Source organism: Aquarana catesbeiana, linkage group LG07 (genome assembly GCF_042186555.1).
Source record: "Aquarana catesbeiana isolate 2022-GZ linkage group LG07, ASM4218655v1, whole genome shotgun sequence".
Classification (NCBI taxonomy): Eukaryota; Metazoa; Chordata; class Amphibia; order Anura; family Ranidae; genus Aquarana; species Aquarana catesbeiana.
Genome location: NC_133330.1, coordinates 276076836 through 276097065, shown reverse-complemented (window position 1 = coordinate 276097065; position 20230 = coordinate 276076836). Strand labels below are relative to the sequence as shown.

Here is a 20230-nt window from a genome sequence, read left to right as displayed (position 1 = left end):
TAGCAAATACTTAAAATTTAAAGTGTGTGCTTTTCAAAGCAGTGAAAAATCAAAACGTATGCAAAACTGTAAGGCCTCTTTCACACGAGGGATCCGTATGTCCATTTTTCATCCTCCTGTTTTCGGATGAAAAACGGACATACATGTATCCCTATGGAACGTCGGATGTCAGCGGTGACATGTCCGCTGACATCCGACCCGCTCCGATCCGAAAAGTGTAACGGAGGAAAGCCCTACTTTTCCATCCATTTTCGGATCAGATCGGGTGACGACGGACACTACGGTCCGTCATCACCCGATCCCCCATAGGGGAGAGCGGCGCTCTGACAGGTCCGTCGCTGCACAGTGTGCAGTGATGGACCTGTCATCTTCCTGCTCAGCGGGGATCGGCGGAGCGATCCCCGCTGAGCAAGCGGGTGTTCACGGGGCGGATCATCACTGATCCGTCCCGTGTGAAAGAGGCCTAAGGCTCGTTTCACACAGGCTTTAGCTTGTATAAGAGCAGTGTGAAAAGCAAGCTTTGACTAAACATTTGTAGAGCTTTTAGGTACCATTCAGCTCCACTTAGTAAATGTTGAACACAGATCCTAATGGCATCAACAGTGATATTAATACAGTAATCAGTGATAATACTTCACACGGTCACTGTACTAATGACACTGGCTGCGAACGGGTTAACATCTAGGGGCAATAAAGGGGCCAAATGTGTGCCCAACTATATGTAACGTGTGTAAAGTATGCTGTTTTTACTAATAGATCTCTTAGTTTCTAATCCCTGCTTTGAAGGGATGTAAAATAGAGATCATTCCCTCTGTACAGAGCCCTGTGTTGATTGTTAACACAGGGCTCTGTGGTGGTACACAACCGATCAGCAGGTCCGGGCTGGTGGGGGGGCGCAATGCGTGCAGACGCCCTAAACCTAGAAGCACGCATGGGCCCCCTATCCGCAGTACACTGCAGGTGGGTGGTCCACGAGGGGTTAAAGTATCATTTAGCTTTAATTTGTAAATGTTGAACACAGATCCTAATGGGAGTGTTGATTGCCACTTTAAACAAGCTGCTAGCAGGCTTCAGCAATTTTTGAAGCTTGTGGGAAGCCTGCTAGAAGTGGCAATCAACACTCCCACTAGAATAGCAAAAAATGGCCTGGTCATAAAGGGGGCATAACCTTCCGGAACTCAAGTGGTTAAGAAAAAAAATAAAACAAGTTTGGGCAGCATATCAGCAGATACAAAGTATTTTTCTCTTAATAGTTGACATACATATTGTAGTTTTTAAAGCACTGCAAAGAGACCCGTTCCACCTACTCAATCACTGGCTCTTCTCACTTACATGATACTTCAACTCAAAACATAATAAAAATGCAATTTAAGAATGAAACAAGCCACAAAAAAGCAGAGGCTTCAAGTTTATTTGCGATAAAATATTGCAACATCCTTTTCTCTTTTTTTTTTGTCCTTTTTCTTAAAAATAACAAAAGATATATAACATGGCATCCATTCAAGGGGTCACATTCACATCACATGTAACACTGTTAGCCGTTCACAGTCAAAAAATAAACCAGTGAGAATTAAATAAAAACAGCAACATAATAAACAAAATATATTACAAGAACTGTAGAAAAAAAAAAAAACAAAAACAAAAAAAAAAAAAAAAAACAACAACACTTATGGATGGTGGGGGGATGCGTGACAGAGGTGTGCAGAGCCAGAAATCCCAGAGAACAAATGGTCTTAAAGTCAAGCATGGACTGTAATGATCCTTAGCAAGCATTGCTGGAACTGTCAAAATGATTTGAGTGGTAGAATGGGAGGAAGACCGAGGAGGAAGATACTGAATGCTGGTAGACAATATCTAGTAGCAGTAAATTGTCACATTCAACTGGACTTGTTCTGGAAAGTTAAACAAGTTTGTAGCTTATCCAGGCCAGTTCTTAATTTCCAATGCAAGTCCCATTAGCTTGGATAAGCTACTAAACCAGTCCAGTTGAAGGTAACTTACTACTACTACTAGATATACCAAGACCTGGATAAATGAGAACCTTCAGACGTACCTGGTAGACAATGGTTTCTTAAAGAAAATCCTTGTCAAGGAGGAAACTGCTAAAAGCATAAGCTGTTAGCACATGCCTTTCTACGAGTCTATTGCCTTCAGTGGTGCCTAGAGCTGGCTTGAAGTCTCTCTTCTTTGTCCCAATGGAAAATACCACTTTCCACAATGCAGTGCCCAGCACCTGAGTGACCTATCAGCAAGGCAGAAGCAAGCTTATCACTATACAAACAGCGACCGAAAGTGTGAGCACAAGTTTAATCAATGGAGGAGAGCAGGCTTAGTTCCCAGCAGGGCCAGAAAACTTACTATACTGTACTCTCATTCCTAGTGTTGTCAGTTTTCAATAGGAAAGCATAGGGACTGCCAGGAACACCAGGGATTTCACACAAATAGACACGTAGGCCAACATGGAGGGGAGGTAGAAAAAATGAAAACGGGAGATGCCCCTAGGAGCGCCATAAAAGACATCCAATGTGGATGGAACCAAAATGTTTCTGTTTGCATAGCCACTTCATTAGGGCTCTTGGACGTTCTGAAAGGGAAGACTGGTTTAACATTAGCAGTTTTTCCATACTTGCCAAAGGTTTTCTTTAAACTGAATTTGCATGAAAACAACTAAGTGTTTTTGGTGAAGAGTGCTTGGCTCTATAAGCTCTTAGCACAAATACTGGGGCACTTAGCTGATGGTTCTGATTCCTTCCAGGTACCTGCTTAAAAGGATAGGTCTGATGGAGTGTACTTACCCAAATTGTTCAACCACGGGCCAAATGCCCTCACAACAAAAAAGCCTTGATTGCTTTTTTTTGCCTCCAGAGCCTGTGTGATCTTAGCCTCCTATGAAAGCTGGCTTCTACCAGATTCAGATTCTATGACAAACTCCCCTCCACAGACACGGCAAAAAGTAGATTTGTCCAAAGTTTTTTGCAAAACTTCAGAGGCAGGAAGGGCACAGAGGAAAAATTTCCCCTAGCTTTCTGAACATTCAAGTATGGCACCTCCATAATACAATTTTCCATTGGAAGTCAAGGCATGCACAGAAGCACATGGTGGCAATAGCAACTCTGATATGAAGGAATATTAGAATGGTAAGAGACCAAAACCAAAAAGTTTTTTTTACATGATCTGACGGACGGTCGTCTAAAATTTTCAGCCTAATCTTAACACAGGGCCAAAAGCAATGATGAGTAGAACTCACAGCAACCAACTTTAGCAGCTAAGAGTGTGTACATTCTAAAGAACTTATGCCAAATAAGTCACCATGGTTTACAGAAATATCTTACAACACGGATGTAAAAAAAAAAAACAAAAAAAACTTAGTGTTCTGTGGGCAAGAGCTTAGTGCTATGGACACCTCCAAAAATTTGTGTAGCAGCCTCATACAGCAAAAATAAATGGGCAGAGCAAAAGAATACTGAATGCTGTACATCGCTGTAACTTCATAGATGAGGGGTTTGGGCTAATAATAAGAGAATTGTATGTACAAAAAGTCAGCAGAGAAGACATTCATGACCTTGAGAGAAAATTTACTGAACTTATAACAAAGGTAAAGCTGGTTGGTGCCCAACTATATTCGTCATTAAAAAGCTGAAAAAATATCTGGTTACTATGGGTATCTCCATGTTTACCCAACTTTTCTCAGGCGCAAATGTTCATAAATTCTTGCCTATAAGGCCAAGTAATGGGGAACTGGGATTTGAGCTTTTGTCACATTTCCAGTGTAAGATAGAAAATGAAACATTGAATTGTATACTTTCTTAGCCCTAAAGTGGTTGTAAACCTCAGTCATGAAATCTGAGCAAAGCACATATATCTGTAGTGTTTACTTATCTCTCTCCAAAGCTCTAAGTGTTTTTTTTCTCTGGTGCTTCATTCCTCTGTTATCAGCATGAATCACTTCTGGGACCTTTTTCCGACACGAGATAAAATTTGTGTCAGGGAGGGAGCTCAGCACACAGCTTGTCAATTTACAACACATTACTTCTGCTGTGCATGGAGGGGGGGTGTTCCTTTCCTCCAATCAGCTCTCACACACTAACTGCAGCCTCTCTGCCCCTTCCTCTGTGCTCCTGATAGATGAAGAAGGATTTCAACATATTTCTGCCCATTTGAAGGGGTGAAGAGAAGCGAGGGCTGCAGATAAACAGGTAAAACTTATGTAGGAGGATTTATTTAATCTTGGTGTATCATCTGAGGCTGTTCACTTCTCTGGGTATATGTGAGGGTTTACAACCACTTTAAATTTTAAATTCGGGTGGATGTGATGATCACATCTTTAGGATGGGAATGAAAAGGGTTCTCAAATGTTCATTCACAAAGGAGTGCAGGCGCAGCATGTACAGCACACAGCGTTACATTCAGGTCCCCTAAATATTAGGTGCCATTAGTGTATGGAGATATGTAGTGTGATGAGGAGAACTGTGTCTCTGGTACTGTCCAAGTTAAAATAAAGTGTTCTAAATAAAAGGTGCATTCGCTAAGTCCTATCTTTGCACATACACTATCAACTCTGTTATAAGATAAATTCAGTTGTTTGGAAAGATAAGAGGGCCAGGACTGATGCAATTTTTAAATTGAATAAGCCACCAGTGCCTTATGTCTTCTGAGAATTCAGGCCTTAATATCCCTGAACTCAAGTCCATCCAGCAGCTGCAATCTTTAAAATGCAGTCTTGGACCCCATGAGCTAAAAAACGAAACTAAAAACGCAGCAAGAGACTCCTTCCTTTGGATTAGCTGTGGTGATGAGAACTCACCAATGCAAGAAGAAAAGAATAAGAGAGAGAGAGGGGGAAGAAAGACGGAGAGGTAAAAATAAAATAAAAAGCTAGGGTGTGATATGTGCCAGTCATTTTTTAGATGGAATGACCCTTTAAAATTCAACCTGCGAGCAAACCTATTTTTAAAAAAATAAGAGGTCTGCTACATTCAAACCCTTTCTTCTAGAAATGCTAATTAATTGGCTGTTATTCTGACCTTGGGGCGTTACTTTTTCCCAATATACATATATGGAGAATGAGAAGAAAAGTCAGAAGTCCTTCTCTTCATACTTGTTCAGAGTCATTGACTCAGAGTCCTTAAACAAGAAGGTTAGCATGAAGCCAGATAAGGAGCATTTTAAGAAAGAGGTCCAGCTATTTCAGCCCCGTCTTACCATCAGAACAGGCTTACAAGCATTTAATAGCACCTACCAATGAATAACGGTTTACTGTGGGGCAATACAAACGGTTCCTATGCAAGACATTTTGATAACTTAGGCCCATATTTCAAAGCCAATGCAGGTGAGCACAATAGTGTAATACATGCAATTAACACGTTAGTGAATGAATGCACCCATTATTTTTGCAAGCAGCACTTGAGTGCAGACAGCCAGAGACATACTCTGCTGGTTTCTATGCTAATCTGTCCGGCTAGTGGTAACCTGCCACAGCTGAGACTCTCATCCATTGCTTGACACTACCATCAACTGACTCTTAGAAGAGTCAGCTCCAAGGGCACCTGTCTGTCACTGTGCATGATGCCCTGCACCGAACAAGCAATGCATCCAGGAATCTGCTAACCGCAGACAGCAGCGCTGGATGGGAGATCCTCAGCTGTGACAGGAAACAGCTATTCGGACAGGTTTCTTCCAACATGATCTCTCCGTCAAAGGCTCCAGTTATGTCAATATTCCAGTACTGCCCAGAAAGAGCATTTGCATTTCAGACCACTGTACTCAACTGTACTTTTATAGACATTATAACCGTGACCACAATACGTCCATATACATATTCTGCAGAATATTCTTTAAAGAGAAAGCACGTCCCAAGTGAGATTAAATATATCCTTCTCTATACAAAATCTTGAAGAAGAAGAAAAAAAAACACTAACAGCTAATGAGTTGAGTGGCATTTGCCAGTGTGTCTTGTGAATGTGTTCAAGTGTTCCAATTCACACGTGTACTGCATATTGTTGGGGATTGGCAGTCACGATGCATTGTGGGACAGAGAATGCATAGTCTAACCACACCCACATGCTGGGATGTCAATGACTTGTGGGGACAGTTACATGGAATTTCCACATCAAGCGAGCAAGAGCACTTTTTACTTTAAACCTTTGCCTGATACCACAAAGTTATATATGATCAATCATTAAAACTACCCAGAGGCAGTGTTTAATGTTACTAAGGGGTTTAAATCACCAGCAGAAGCAGCAGCTAATCACCGGGCTGAATTAACTGACAACACATTTGTACAATCACTAATAGAGGCATCTCTATCATGTTTTTCTGTGATGTTTCTTGATTGTAATAATTTGATAGATAGTAATAGTGTACCTAAAAAGGGTCACAAGAGGGTGCCAACTAAGTACTAAGTACCAAATAATACTGCGCTTAGTTGGTGCCCCCTTGTGTTCAGAGTTTGTTCCTGATCAGGTGGTGCAGCCTACTGGAGTGTAAAACTTATCCAACCTGTGTGATCTCATGAATTTCATATGCTACATGAGTGGACTTTACTTCAATTTAGAGAATGTTATTTTCATTGTAAGTGTGTCATTCTCTATTGATATTGTTTGCTTTATACTTTAGGGGGGTCTTACATGTGGATAATTTATTCATACCCGTTTTGTGCCCATATAATAACACATTGTTGAGTGCCAAAGCTATAGGGGTAAGGGCCTTGTAGTAAATGTTGGATTACAGCTGCTAACCCTCAAATGTTACTGCCCTGCTGTGTATGTAAGCTACAGGGTCAGCAAAGCTACAGTAAATTTCCCCCCAACTATGCAAGCTCTACAATCAGGCTTGTAATAAGACCAAGCTAAGTGAGGCATTAGACAGTCTAGCTGTGCCATCCCTTAAGATCCCACATACCTACATGGTGCAAACTGCATACACAGAAGGGCACTTAAGGGCACTGTGGCAGAAGAACAGGCCACTTCTTTCTCTCCTATCCTCCAAACATTACAATACAAAGCCATGCATTAAATATGGCAGGGAATTTGTTTTGTTGCTTCACTAACACACAGCCAACTGAAACTTTTTTTCTGAGAAAGATGGGAAACCTGCCTTAAGTCAGCCATGGTTCAAATCATGTATGTGCAGGCTGAATGTACCCAAGTTGATCGATCAACTTGCCTACAACCAGCCTGTCAGATTTTACATGCGACTATTGTTAGCGGCTGTTATAGCCACCAGCAATAATCACTGTGCTCTCCTGGCAGGGACGGCTTTCCTTGCTGGGAAAACACAATGGCTCCGCGGTAGGGATTCCCCCCATCAACACGGATTGTGTTGATGGGGGATTCTAGAAATTTCGATGGCTGGCTTTACACTGAAAAACTGGGTTTCGCAAGATTTCTGGGTGATTGCATATTTTTTATAAAACCAGGCAGAATGTGGTACTTTGCACTGTGTGCAAACAAAGAATAGCTGTACATAATGCATTCTTTTCCATATACACTAATAGTCCCACTAGTTTCTTGGCAAAGGGCTATGAAATCTGCAGCCTTCCAGGAATAGGATAACAAGTTCAAGTAAGCCCAATGGTCACCATAGACCAGTGATGGCAAACCTTGGCACCCCAGATGTTTTGGAACTACTTTTCCCATAATGCTTAACTACACTGCAGAGTGCATGAGCATCATGGGAAATGTAGTTCCAAAACATCTGGGGTGCCAAGGTTTGCCATCACTGCCATAGACTGTCCATAAATTACAGCCCTTTGGCTTAGATTTCTGGCTGACTACAATGTGTATGTAGATGGGTATTAATTTATCAAAGTCACTGAATGGGCTGTTGTAGTGAGCCATTTCTACCATATTAATCAACACCACCATCTAAAAATACCTTACCTCCCAATGCTAACTGCAATTCTGATAAACAAGACACTGAAGGTAGAACTATAGGCAAAACATTTAATTTTTCATTTTGGATAGAGTAAGGTAGGGCTATAACCCCTGTAAGGTTTATTTTTGCCATCTTTGTCCCATTTGGGGGATTCACTTTCAATTTGCTTCCTGTCCCATATCTAAAACAGGAAGTGAGAGGAAATCCCTGCTAATTGAGGGAGTTTTCCACAGGTCACCAGAACTAGTATCCCCATTGGAAGATTTCTCCTCTATTACTTTTCTGGGGACAACCCAAAATTTTAGATTTTCCTTTACTTACACTTTGAATGATAGCAGTAAACAGGACTAATAGAGAGGGTGAATCTCCCTAACAGGGACACAGACAGCAATAAAAACAGATAGGTGTTCCAATTCCTCTCCCCTCTATCCAAAACTACCTTTAGTTATACTTTAAGTGACAAAATTAATTTGAGCCTGTCACATGTTAAAGATTCCGCTTACATCATGCCCAGGGGCTCCTTCATAACATTCAAAGACTGCCATCTTTCCTACCAAACAGCAAGACTGTGGTACATAACGAAACTAAAAAAATAAAAAAAGCCACTCTTCGCTCACTTTATTTTTGGACCCAGTTAGGATGGAGAAATCTCCATCTGAGAACACTATTTAAACCTGAGATGTAAAAGAAAAAAGAAAGCAAAAGCAGAAATGAAAAAAAAATAAGAAAAATGAATGTGGTGCCTTTAGTGTTAAAAAACGTGTTCTACTGGACTGTAGTGTTTGGTTAAATTTCCCAGCAATTTGATTTCCTTTAGAAGCAGAGAGGTCTAACCCTTTTACTGACTCCTCCAACACTAAATCTGACTGTCACACACTGGCCACTGCATCCCAACAGAGGTGGTTATTTGATGGTGTTTGGGGTGATCAGTAAGAAATGCCTCCTGAATGTGTCAGCAGAACCATGATTAGCTACCTCTGCACTACATCACTGATTTCCTGTACACAGGACAGCAAGTTATTTAGTACAGGGTTTGAGCCATGAGAAGCAGCTGCTGCCCCGCCCCCTACAGAAGACACCTGCAGCTCCTGCAAGCTGACCTCTAAGCGACTGACTGCCTCGCGGAAGGCAAATTTGTTTCGCGTTTGGGGGATAGAGTCCACATATCCAGTGCAGTAGTCCAGAAGCTGATGGCCTGTGTCCACCAGCTGGCTGTTGGGTTGGGGCTGTGCTAGAGCAGTGGACAGCATTCCAGCACACTGCAACAGGGCCTCTTTGCTTATTTTTTCTGCAGGTACTTTCTCAGCAGGTTGCTTGGGCTTCCGCAGGGCACCCCTGCCACTTCCAGCTGCTCCATTGGAGAGCTTTCCGCCTTGTGTGACTGGAGGTGGAGGTGGCAGCAAAGGTCGGGCTGGCTTGGACACCCGTTCAGGGACTGGCTGTGCAGATGCAGAGGGGGTTGAGTCATCAGCTGACGACTGCTGGAGGAACCTCAGATTTGGTGGAGGAGGGGGTGCACATTTTGGCTTTAGACGGCGATGAGAAGGACGATCCTTCTCACAGCCAGCTGGCGTGACATGTTCCTGAAGCAATTTAAAGGTGTGACCTAAAGAATCCATTCCAACCAGCTGGCCATCTGTAGATGCATTCTTCGGGGATGGAGAGATGAGAACTGGCACTTTGTGGTTGTGGGCAGCTGCAGGGAAAGAAGAAACAGCACCAGACTGTTTGCTGGGTGATGACTTCTCATCTGCACCTGTTCGTAAACCACCATTTCGTTCATTGCCTCCAGTCCGTGGAAGCATTTTAGGTTTTACTCTGTCCCGGTTTGGCTGAGGGGGTGCTATGTCCAATGCAGTTCTTGGAAGCTCCTGTTGGTTCTCATCTGGTTGAGAAGATACTGAAGCAGCTCGGTCCAACTGGACCTTAGTCCGATGGCAGTTTCTGGGCAGGGTCATGGATATTCTGTCCTGCTCAGGAACAACAGGAGTCATGGAAGATGTGGAATTGGACCTTGGAAAAGGTTTGGACTGGTCCTCGCTGCTCCCTGATTTCCCTGCCCGCAACCCAAATGTCTTTTTTATGAGACGTGGGGTAAAGAACCCAGATATTCCAGTCCAGCCACCACCAACTCCAGCTATTGAGTCTTCTGCAAAACTGCGTTGGGATACTCCTCCATAGCTTTTGTGAGAGCCTGGAGAAGCAGGAGTGTCAATGCCATCAAGGTGTGGAAAAGCAGACAGCTCACCGGTCAGCTCTGGCCTTTTATGAGGCTGGTTCTCCATTTCACGAAAGGAGCTGCTGCGTTTTGGAGGCTGTGGAGCACTTTTCTTCTTCATAAAAGAACTGAAGAATCCACCCTTGCGATCACGTGTAAACGTAGTCTCTTTAGAATCGCCCAAAAGACTTGGAGATTTGTCCCTCTGCTTGCGGGGAAGGGCAGGAGAGCCAGTGGCTACAGGAGATCCTCGAAGAACTCCTAGAAAGGAAACCAATCAAATTTAAGGAACTGAATACTTTTGAGTGAATTGATCAAGGCCATCCTTCCCTCTCTAATACTTTACAGCCCAGGCAACTAAACTACTAAATTTAAACAGAAAAGATGTGCATCATATCAGCACCTTCATTACCTGGTGTAGTGCTGGAAGTTGAGTTATCAGATGAATCCCCAGTACCCTCAATATTTTCTTTGTTCTCGGCTTTCTTTTTCAATGTGCGGCATTTTGAGGGCAGCATAGGGAGGCGACTCTGACATGATGTGGAGGCAGCAGCATTGCGCCCCAGTTCCTCAGCAACCTCTGAAATATGATCAACAGTGCAGTTATTTGGTTTTTGCAAGGACCCCAACAAAAAGCATATTCACCGCTTGCAGCAAAGATCTATACAAAGCTGCCAGGTTTACCCTAACAGATAGGGTGTTATTCACTTACATAATGCCTCAAGTTCAGGATGTTTTTACACTGCCCCGCTGCAGCGAAGCGTACCCATGTATTTTGTGCGGATTAGCTGCACTTTGCAATAGACTTCTATCACGTACCGCAGTTTTGGTGCACTTTCTGAAAGCACACCTAAAGTCCCCCATGCAGGACTTTTGATGCACTTTCAGAAAACGCACCAAAACTGCGGGGCATAATAGAAATCTATGGAAAAATCGCAGCTAACCCACATAAAAAACCTTGGGTACTGTGCTGCGGCCAAAGCACAGTGAATCAGTGTAAAGCCCCCCTTAAGGTTAAATACATATAATCAATATTCAGACCATATGTCTGCCGCTGCAAAAGGGAAATCATTCTATACCCAGCAGAAATATTTTAAATGTGGGAACTAGTCCAGTCAGTTACAAGCCCATATGGCTAGACAGCAGTCGGGTAGCTCTGTAGTGAATAAAATAACACATCCTGACGGTATGGAGGCCAGTTTGGCTGGAGATATACTTGCTTGCTTTTACGACTTCTAGACAAGTATGTATGACTCTAGCCTTACATTTACCAGTCAAGACATTGAGGCATACCTTTCCGATTTGATATTCCCTACATTAAGTCAGGAACAGGGGGAGGACTTAGATGCAGATATCACGAAAGATGAGGTCAGGGAGGCAGTAGCGTCTGTGTCTAAGGGAAAGGCCTTGGGTCCCGATGGTCTACTCTTGGAATATATTGCAGATACCTGGACACTCTTGCCCCGGTTCTGGCACAGGTCTACTCTACAGCGTTTCGAGAGTGGAGACTGCCACCATCGATGTACTCTGCCGTGGTGGTCCTTATTCCTAAACCTGAGAAGGACCCGGCTGATTGGCCGATACGACGCACAATTTCTTTATTGAATATTGACTATAAAATACTAACAAAAATTCTGGCCAAACGTCTCAATGCAGTCATTCTTAGTATAATTCATCCAGACCAAACTGGCTTTCTGGCAGTCTACCTCCATTAACATACGCAGGACGCAACTAATAGCTCAACTTAGAAAACTTCTGCCTGAGTCTTATGCGCTGGCTTCACTAGACACCGTGAAAGCCTTCTCAATAGAATGGCCCTTTCTTATGACTGCTCTCATTTGGCTTTGGCACTACATTCCAACAATGGGTCTCTATACTTTATAGATACTTTATAGATATCCCACGTCTAACCTTTTAGTCAATGGTCTCCTAAGTGTCTGTACGTGACTTCTCACATGCCTACCTCAGTAGCTAAATCATTTTTTAAAACCCTGGACACGCTACTTATCACCTTTATTTGGGCCACCCATAGACGGAAACCTAAATTCTCCACTCTGCAGCGCCCTAAAGCTGATGCTGGCATGGCATTGCCTTACTTATACTATTATTTGGCTTCTGATAGATTGGTTGGGACCGGCTACGCCGACAGTGGTTGAGTCATATCCCACCTATGTCCTTAAAATCAAACATCTGTTGATAGCACTGGAGGCACCTATGGCCGCACTGGGGGAAAGACATATACCAATATTGACATTGGCTCGTACAGTGTGGAGGGAGACCAAGAAAATTAAAAATTTTCAGGGTACTAACGAGGCGCTTCCACTCTGGCACAATCCAATGTTCCATTTAAAGCAATTTGTGGACTCTGGATTCTGGGAACGTAGGGGAATGGTTTCTCTGAACAACATCTATTATGGAAATGTATTGGCTTCTTTTGAGGGATTGCAAAGGAAATATGAATTGCCCCAATCTACCGTTATAGTTATTTACAACTACGACATGTGCTACATACTCAATTTTGTATTTGTGACGCTGACTTCTCTGAATACCCACTGATAGGAGTGCTTCCATCTCAGGGACCTAGGGGACTTATCTCAACTCTGTATCTACATTTACTCTCTGCCATGACTAATGGGGCTCCACTGGAGGTGCGCATCAAGTGGCAACAACTTGTCCCCGATTTGTCTGATGAGGATTGGGAGGAGGAAAGCTCCACCCATCTGTATCTCCCGCAGTCAACAATAAATGAATACACCTTTATATGCTACATCACACATACCTGACCGTGGTCAGACTGCACGCAATACACCGTATACCTACCTCTGCCTGCACTAGGAGCACCTGTGCGCGTGGATTTTGCGCATGTTATGTGGCTCTGTCCAGTTATAGTGAGATACTGGCAACAGGTGACGGAGATATTGTCTTGGGAGCAATGGCCAAGACATATTAGGACCATGCTACTGGAGATATTATTTATGGCCTGTAAAGCTGTAGCACTTAAGTGGATCCAGCCCACACCTCCATCCATACATACATGGCTTTGGTTAGTGAATCAGGTATTACCCTATGAAAAACTCATATTTGAACACAGGGGTTTCCCAACTAAGTATAATAAAGTGTGGGATGCTGGGTGTTCTTCTGCCCTTACTGTAACCAACACGTAACTATATCACTAAAAGATTTGAGAAATAGCTATTGTACTTTAGTGTTTCTATGGTGTTTTCTAGAACATGTGCATCGGGATCAATATGCTGAGAAATGCAGTGTACTTGTACTTGAAATTTTTGCAGTACCGCACTGTTTTGTTCGCTCATGTTGAGCATATTTGATAAATGTCATTGTCATGTACCTCTTTCAATAAGGAGAGTTTAAAAAGAAAAAAAAAAAAAAATATATATATATATATATATATATATATATATTTTCAAACAATATTAGTGTAAACAAACAGGAAGAAACCGATAGTAGTCACTTACCTTCATTAATATTGGAATCATGAAACATGGTCTCAAAAGCTTGGTGTGTCTCTGCAAAAGAGGGCCTATCAGCCGGATTCCACTGCCAGCCTTAAGGAGTCAAACGAGAAAAAAGGGGTTAAAGTGGCGGGGGGGGGGATAAGATAATGTATAACTCAGTACCATGAAGTCATCTTCACAATGACTACCTGAACATTGGACAAACATAAGCCAAAAACTCGCTGTACAAACCAAAGCTAGGCTGCTTTTCTTTTGGTTACACATAAAGGGGTTGTTCTACAAAAGGACACATCAAATACTCACTTAGATTCCTGGACTAACTTTTTATTATTTTAAATTCATTTTTATTTTCCTGTAATTTCCTGAGAATGCACTGCATACTAGCACATTATGACAGACTTGTATAAAGGGTGAAAAAACTGCGTTAAACAAATAAACTAATATGGGTGAACCAATCCCAAAGCTGCAATTAATGTGAGATAAACACACATGTAAATGGAAAAGAGAAAATCGCGCTAATAAAGTCCAAAAAAGTGATATGTAGATTGGTATGTGATATTCCGAATGCTTGACCAACTGGAGATGTATTCAATGTTCACCCAGTGACTAAATCACAAAAAGTGTACCATCACCTTGTGGAAAACATGCTTACCGGATTGTAAGCCAAATAAGCAGGTGGCTATAACCCCAGCCCGGGCTAGAAATTCTGTAAGGAGGAAACACTACTGCGATACTGTGATGTATGAGTTGCAAGCCTCTTAGCATAGGTTGGTGTTGATTCCACAAATCATATTTTTGTGTTGACCAAAAAAAAACAGAATATAACATAGCGTAATATTGTCAAAAAATAAGTAAATAAATGTAAAATATATGTAATTGCACTCACAGTGTAAACAACCAAAGATTGCACAGACAAAAAGCCACCCAGTGGATAAAACACAATTGAGTGTACCGTCACCACATAGAGGGCCTCCTTACCAGATGCCAAACCATAATATGCAGATAGCTCTTTAAGAAAACAGAATCCTCGGCTGGACACAGACAAGCAGCTCTTGCTTGATGGATGAAATGACAACTCTCAGCGGAGAACCAAGTGATCCGTATGGGCCGTAGGTGTCAGTTGGTAATACCCCAAGAGAGGATACATTACACCTTGGGAGGAGGAGCTACTCCCTGACGTCACCGCTGAGTCCCGGAAGCATACAGGCTTTGTACGAGCCGGCCGGCTAATCTTTTACATGCGTTTTATGCTTCTTTTTATGTAAGCTGCCACCTGTTTTTATACTTCAATAAATGTAACAGGTTCACACTATGTGGAGTATTCTTGTTTTTTTGGCATAATACTGGTTCCTGCTGATCCTGTCCGCTGACCACCTTTGCTGACACCTTGGAGACCATGGCTTGGCAGAGAGATCCCGGGCTGGGGTTGCAGCCACTCGTTTTGTGTGGTCCCCTATAATAAGAGACCAACACGTTCTGGTAAGCGGCAGTACTTTTTAATGGTGGAGGGAATTTTCACATTTCACTAGCCACTTCAGTTTGAACCTTCACCACTCATCACTGTGGATTCACCTTCCATTGGAATCTATTTGATTATGTGACGTTTATTCATACAGACTGTTTTTTATAGACTGATTTCGTATCATCATAAAATGTTCACTTTCACATTTGGTATTTAATCACGTTATGGGTTATTAGATACACCTATTGTAATCTGTAGATATCAATATGTATCAGTAATTATTGGTTTGCCATTCACGCAATATTTGTTTGGTCTATATTTTTGCCCATCTTATTTCTTAGCGCGACTTTTTATTTTATTTATATATTGGTTTGGTGTAGTATAACACTTTTAGTCGCAGCTTTTTTTCATGTTTTTTATTTATAGCGCAGTATTTTTCATTTATCCATTTTCAATGGGGAACCAATGCGTTCCCCATTGAAAATGTTAATTATGACGAAACGTGTCTGAGGAGGTACGTGCTGACGTCACCACGCCGTCTCGTTGAGGACGACGGGAGCTGTTGTATTGTAGCCGGCCGGCTTCAGAGCTCTATGCTGGATTTAAAATGTTTGTTTGCAAGTGCAATTTTTTTTTAATGTAATAAACCAGTGTTGACGTTATTACGCTATGGTGTATTGTATCCTCTCTTGGGGTATTACCAACTGACACCTACGGCCCATACGAATCACTTGGTTCTCCGCTGAGAGTTGTCATTTCATCCATCAAGCAAGCTGCTTGTCTGTGTCCAGCCGAGGATTCTGTTTTCTTAAAGAGACATCTGCCTTTTATGGTTTGGCATCTGGTAAGGAGGCCCTCTATGTGGTGACGGCACACTCAATTGTGTTTTATCCACTGGGTGGCTGTCTGTGCAATCTTTGGTTATTTACACTATGAGTGCAATTACATATATTGTACATTTATTTACTTATTTTTTGACAATATTAAGCTATGTTATATTTTTCTGTTTTTTTTTTTTTTGGTCAACACAAAAATAACACAAAAACAACACAAGGTAGTGTTCTCAGGAATACTACCGGTACATCGAGCCACACCAGAGAGGCAGAGGGAGATTAGGGAAGTAAACAAGTGGCTGAAGAGCTGGTGTAGTAAGGAGGGGTTTGGGTTCCTGGAGGACTGGGCCGACTTCTCAGTCGGTAACCGGTATTATAGAAGGGACGGACTGCACCTAAATGAGGAGGGTGCAGATCTGCTGGGAATGAAGATGGCCAAAAAGTTAGAGGGGTTTTTAAACTAGGAGATGGGGGGGAGGGTCCAGAGACAGTGATAGCCAGCGCGGAAGATATTCCAGAGGGTAGTATTGGGGGCATTAGTGGTAGGTTAACCAAAGCACAAAAACACAAGGTGAGTATAGTAGCAAGTCCAAGTTGCAATCTTGAAACACCCAATACGAGGACAATATGCGACCGGTCTAAACTATGTGGCATGTTCACCAATGCCAGGAGCCTGGCGGACAAGATGGGTGAACTAGAGATACTGTTGTACAAGGAGGATTTGGATTTTGTGGGAATTTCAGAGACCTGGTTCAACAGCTCTCATGATTGGCTGGCAAACATTCAAGGGTATACCCTATACCGCAAGGACAGAGAGGGTAAAAAAGGGGGAGGGGTATGCCTATATATCAAGAATAATGTACAAGTGAATGTGAGAGATGACATCACTGAGGGGGCTAGGGAGGAGGTGGAATCTTTATGGGTAGAGCTCCAAAGGGATGAAGCTAAGGGGAAAATAATACTGGGAGTATGCTATAGGCCCCCTAACCTGAGGGAGGAAGTGGAGACGGATCTCCTATCACAAATTGGATTAGCAGCAAGGATGGGAAGTGTTATCATAATGGGGGATTTTAATTATCCAGACATAGACTGGGCGGAGGGAACCGCGCATTCATTTAAGGCTCGCCAGTTCCTTAGTGTCTTGCAGGACAATTTTATGGGTCAGATGGTAGACGCACCAACTAGAAATAAAACATTACTAGATCTACTGATTACCAACAATACAGACCTGATAACAGATGTGGAAATACGGGGCAATTTAGGTAACAGCGATCACAGGTCAATTAGTTTCAGTATAAATCACACAAATAGGAGACATGAAGGGAACACAAAGACACTGAATTTCAAAAGAGCCAACTTCCCTAAACTACAAACCTTGCTAAAAGGCATAAATTGGGATAAAATATTAGGAACAAAGAATACGGAGGAGAGATGGGTTTGCTTTAAGAGCATATTAAATAAGGGCATTAGCCAATGTATCCCATTGGGTAATAAATTTAAAAGAGCGAACAAACATCCTGGATGGCTTAACTCCAATGTAAAAATGCATATAAAAGCAAAGGAGAAGGCCTTCAAAAAATACAAGGTTGAGGGATCATCCACAGCATTCAGAATTTATAAAGAATGCAATAAGAAATGTAAGGGTGCAATTAGGTTGGCTAAGATAGAACATGAAAGACACATAGCGGAGGAGAGCAAAAAAAATCCCAAGAAGTTCTTTAAGTATATAAACAGTAAAAAAGGGAGGACAGACCATATTGGCCCCATAAAGAATGAGGAAGGACATCTGGTTACAAAGGATGGGGAGATGGCAAAGGTATTGAATTTATTCTTCTCCTCAGTCTTCACAAGTGAATCGGGGGGCTTCAGTAAACAAAACTGCAGTGTTTATCCTCATGACACAACACAGGAAGCACCTACATGGTTAACAGAGGACGGAATTAAAATTAGACTTGAGAAACTTAACATTAATAAATCACCGGGACCAGATGGCTTGCATCCGAGGGTACTTAGGGAACTCAGTCAGGTGATTGCCAGACCGTTGTTCCTAATTTTTACAGACAGTCTATTGACTGGAATGGTACCAGCTGATTGGAGAAAAGCCAATGTAGCACCAATATTTAAAAAGGGCCCAAAAAACATCCCTGGGAATTACAGACCAGTTAGCCTAACATCAATAGTATGTAAACTCTTGGAGGGGATGATAAGGGACTATATACAAGATTTTAGTAATAAGAATGATATTAGCAGTAATCAGCATGGATTCATGAAGAATCGTTCTTGCCACACCGATCTATTAACCTTCTATGAGGAGGTGAGTTGCCATCTAGATAAAGGAAGGCCCGTAGACGTGGTGTATCTGGATTTTGCAAAAGCATTTGACACAGTTCCCCATAAACGTTTACTGTACAAAATAAGGTGCGTTGGCATGGACCATAGGGTGAGTACATGGATTGAAAACTGGCTACAAGGGCGTGTTCAGAGGGTGGTGATAAATGGGGAGTACTCAGAATGGTCAGGGGTGGGTAGTGGGGTTCCCCAGGGTTCTGTGCTGGGACCAATCCTATTTAATTTGTTCATAAACGACCTGGAGGATGGGATAAACAGTTCAATCTCTGTATTTGCAGACGATACTAAGCTAAGCAGGGCAATAACTTCTCCGCAGGATGTGGAAATCTTGCAAAAAGACCTGAACAAATTAATGGGGTGGGCGACTACATGGCAAATGAGGTTCAATGTAGAAAAATGTAAAATAATGCATTTGGGTGGCAAAAATATGAATGCAATCTATACACTGGGGGGAGAACCTCTGGGGGAATCTAGGATGGAAAAGGACCTGGGGGTCCTAGTGGATGATAGGCTCAGCAATGGCATGCAATGACAAGCTGCTGCTAATAAAGCAAACAGAATATTGGCATGCATTAAAAGGGGGATCAACTGCAGAGATAAAACGATAATTCTCCCGCTCTACAAGACTCTGGTCCGCCCGCACCTGGAGTATGCTGTCCAGTTCTGGGCACCAGTCCTCAGGAGGGACGTACTGGAAATGGAGCGAGTACAAAGAAGGGCAACAAAGCTAATAAAGGGTCTGGAGGATCTTAGTTATGAGGAAAGGTTGCGAGCACTGAACTTATTCTCTCTGGAGAAGACGCTTGAGAGGGGATATGATTTCAATTTACAAATACTGTACTGGTGACCCCACAATAGGAATAAAACTTTTTCGCAGAAGAGAGTTTAATAAGACTCGTGGCCACTCATTACAATTAGAAGAAAAGAGGTTTAACCTTAAACTACGTAGAGGGTTCTTTACTGTAAGAGCGGCAAGGATGTGGAATTCCCTTCCACAGGCGGTGGTCTCAGCGGGGAGCATTGATAGCTTCAAGAAACTATTAGATAATCATCTGAATGACCGCAATATACAGGGATATGTAATGTAATACTGACACATAATCACACACATAGGTTGGACTTGATGGACTTGTGTCTTTTTTCAACCTCACCTACTATGTAACTATGTACTATGAATCAATGCCAACCTATGCTAAGAGGCTCGCAACTCATACATCACAGTATTGCAGTAGTGTTCCTTCTTACAGAATCTCTAGCCCGGGCTGGGGTTATAGCCACCTGCTTATTTGGCTTACAATCTGGTAAGCATGTTTTCCACAAGGTGATGGTACACTTTTTGTGATTTAGTCACTGGGTGAACATTGAATACATCTCCAGTTGGTCAAGCATTCGGAATATCACATACCAATCTACATATCACTTTTTTGGACTTTATTAGCGCGATTTTCTCTTTTCCATTATGACAGACTTCCCTTTTAAACTGAGCCCTCTAGCGCTGAGCTGTAACCGATCCCGATGCCATGCTCTTTACCCGGGTCTTTCTGGGTTCACAATCTCCAGCCATTTGAATGGCTGGGCTGTGATGACGTCACTCCCATGCATCCACACAGGCGTCACAATCACAGCATGGTGCTCACTGCATTCATGGTACACGGAATGTGCTGTGAACGCAGAGTGCACTGGCCACATACAGTAACATCAACTAGAGCTGATGTGAATATCTCCCAAACAGCTCATGTTTAGGAGATATTCACGGTACTTACAGGTAAGACTTATTATAAGCTTACCTGTAGGTAGAAGTTTTAAATAACAGTTTACTCCCATTTTAAGCTGGCTATAGATGGAGTGAAATTTAGGTTAGACCATGCAAATCTTGATGCATGTGGCTGTCCCCGATTGACAGAAATTGAGCAGAAGTTGATCGTTGGATCAACTTCTGCTGAATGGACAAGTAGGAAAACTGTTGATCAGACACAATCAGCTGCAGCCGCTGATCAGTGTATTGCGACAGTGGAGT

The 20230-nt window shown here is 42.4% G+C and overlaps 1 protein-coding gene across 2 annotated transcripts in view; it reads right to left on the bottom strand.

The window, feature by feature from the left end:
* Positions 1-1391: 1391 nt before the first annotated feature.
* ABL2 (ABL proto-oncogene 2, non-receptor tyrosine kinase) overlaps positions 1392-20230 on the bottom strand; it is a 112267-nt gene continuing 93428 nt past the window's right edge. For both annotated transcript variants that reach the window (XM_073593370.1, XM_073593371.1), the window contains exons 9-11: positions 13570-13659; positions 10506-10673; positions 1392-10354 (exon numbers count right to left, since the gene is read on the bottom strand). In XM_073593370.1, the coding sequence (XP_073449471.1) occupies positions 8847-10354; positions 10506-10673; positions 13570-13659 (1766 nt within the window). In that variant the 3' untranslated portion in view covers positions 1392-8846. The remainder of the gene's footprint in view (positions 10355-10505; positions 10674-13569; positions 13660-20230) is intronic.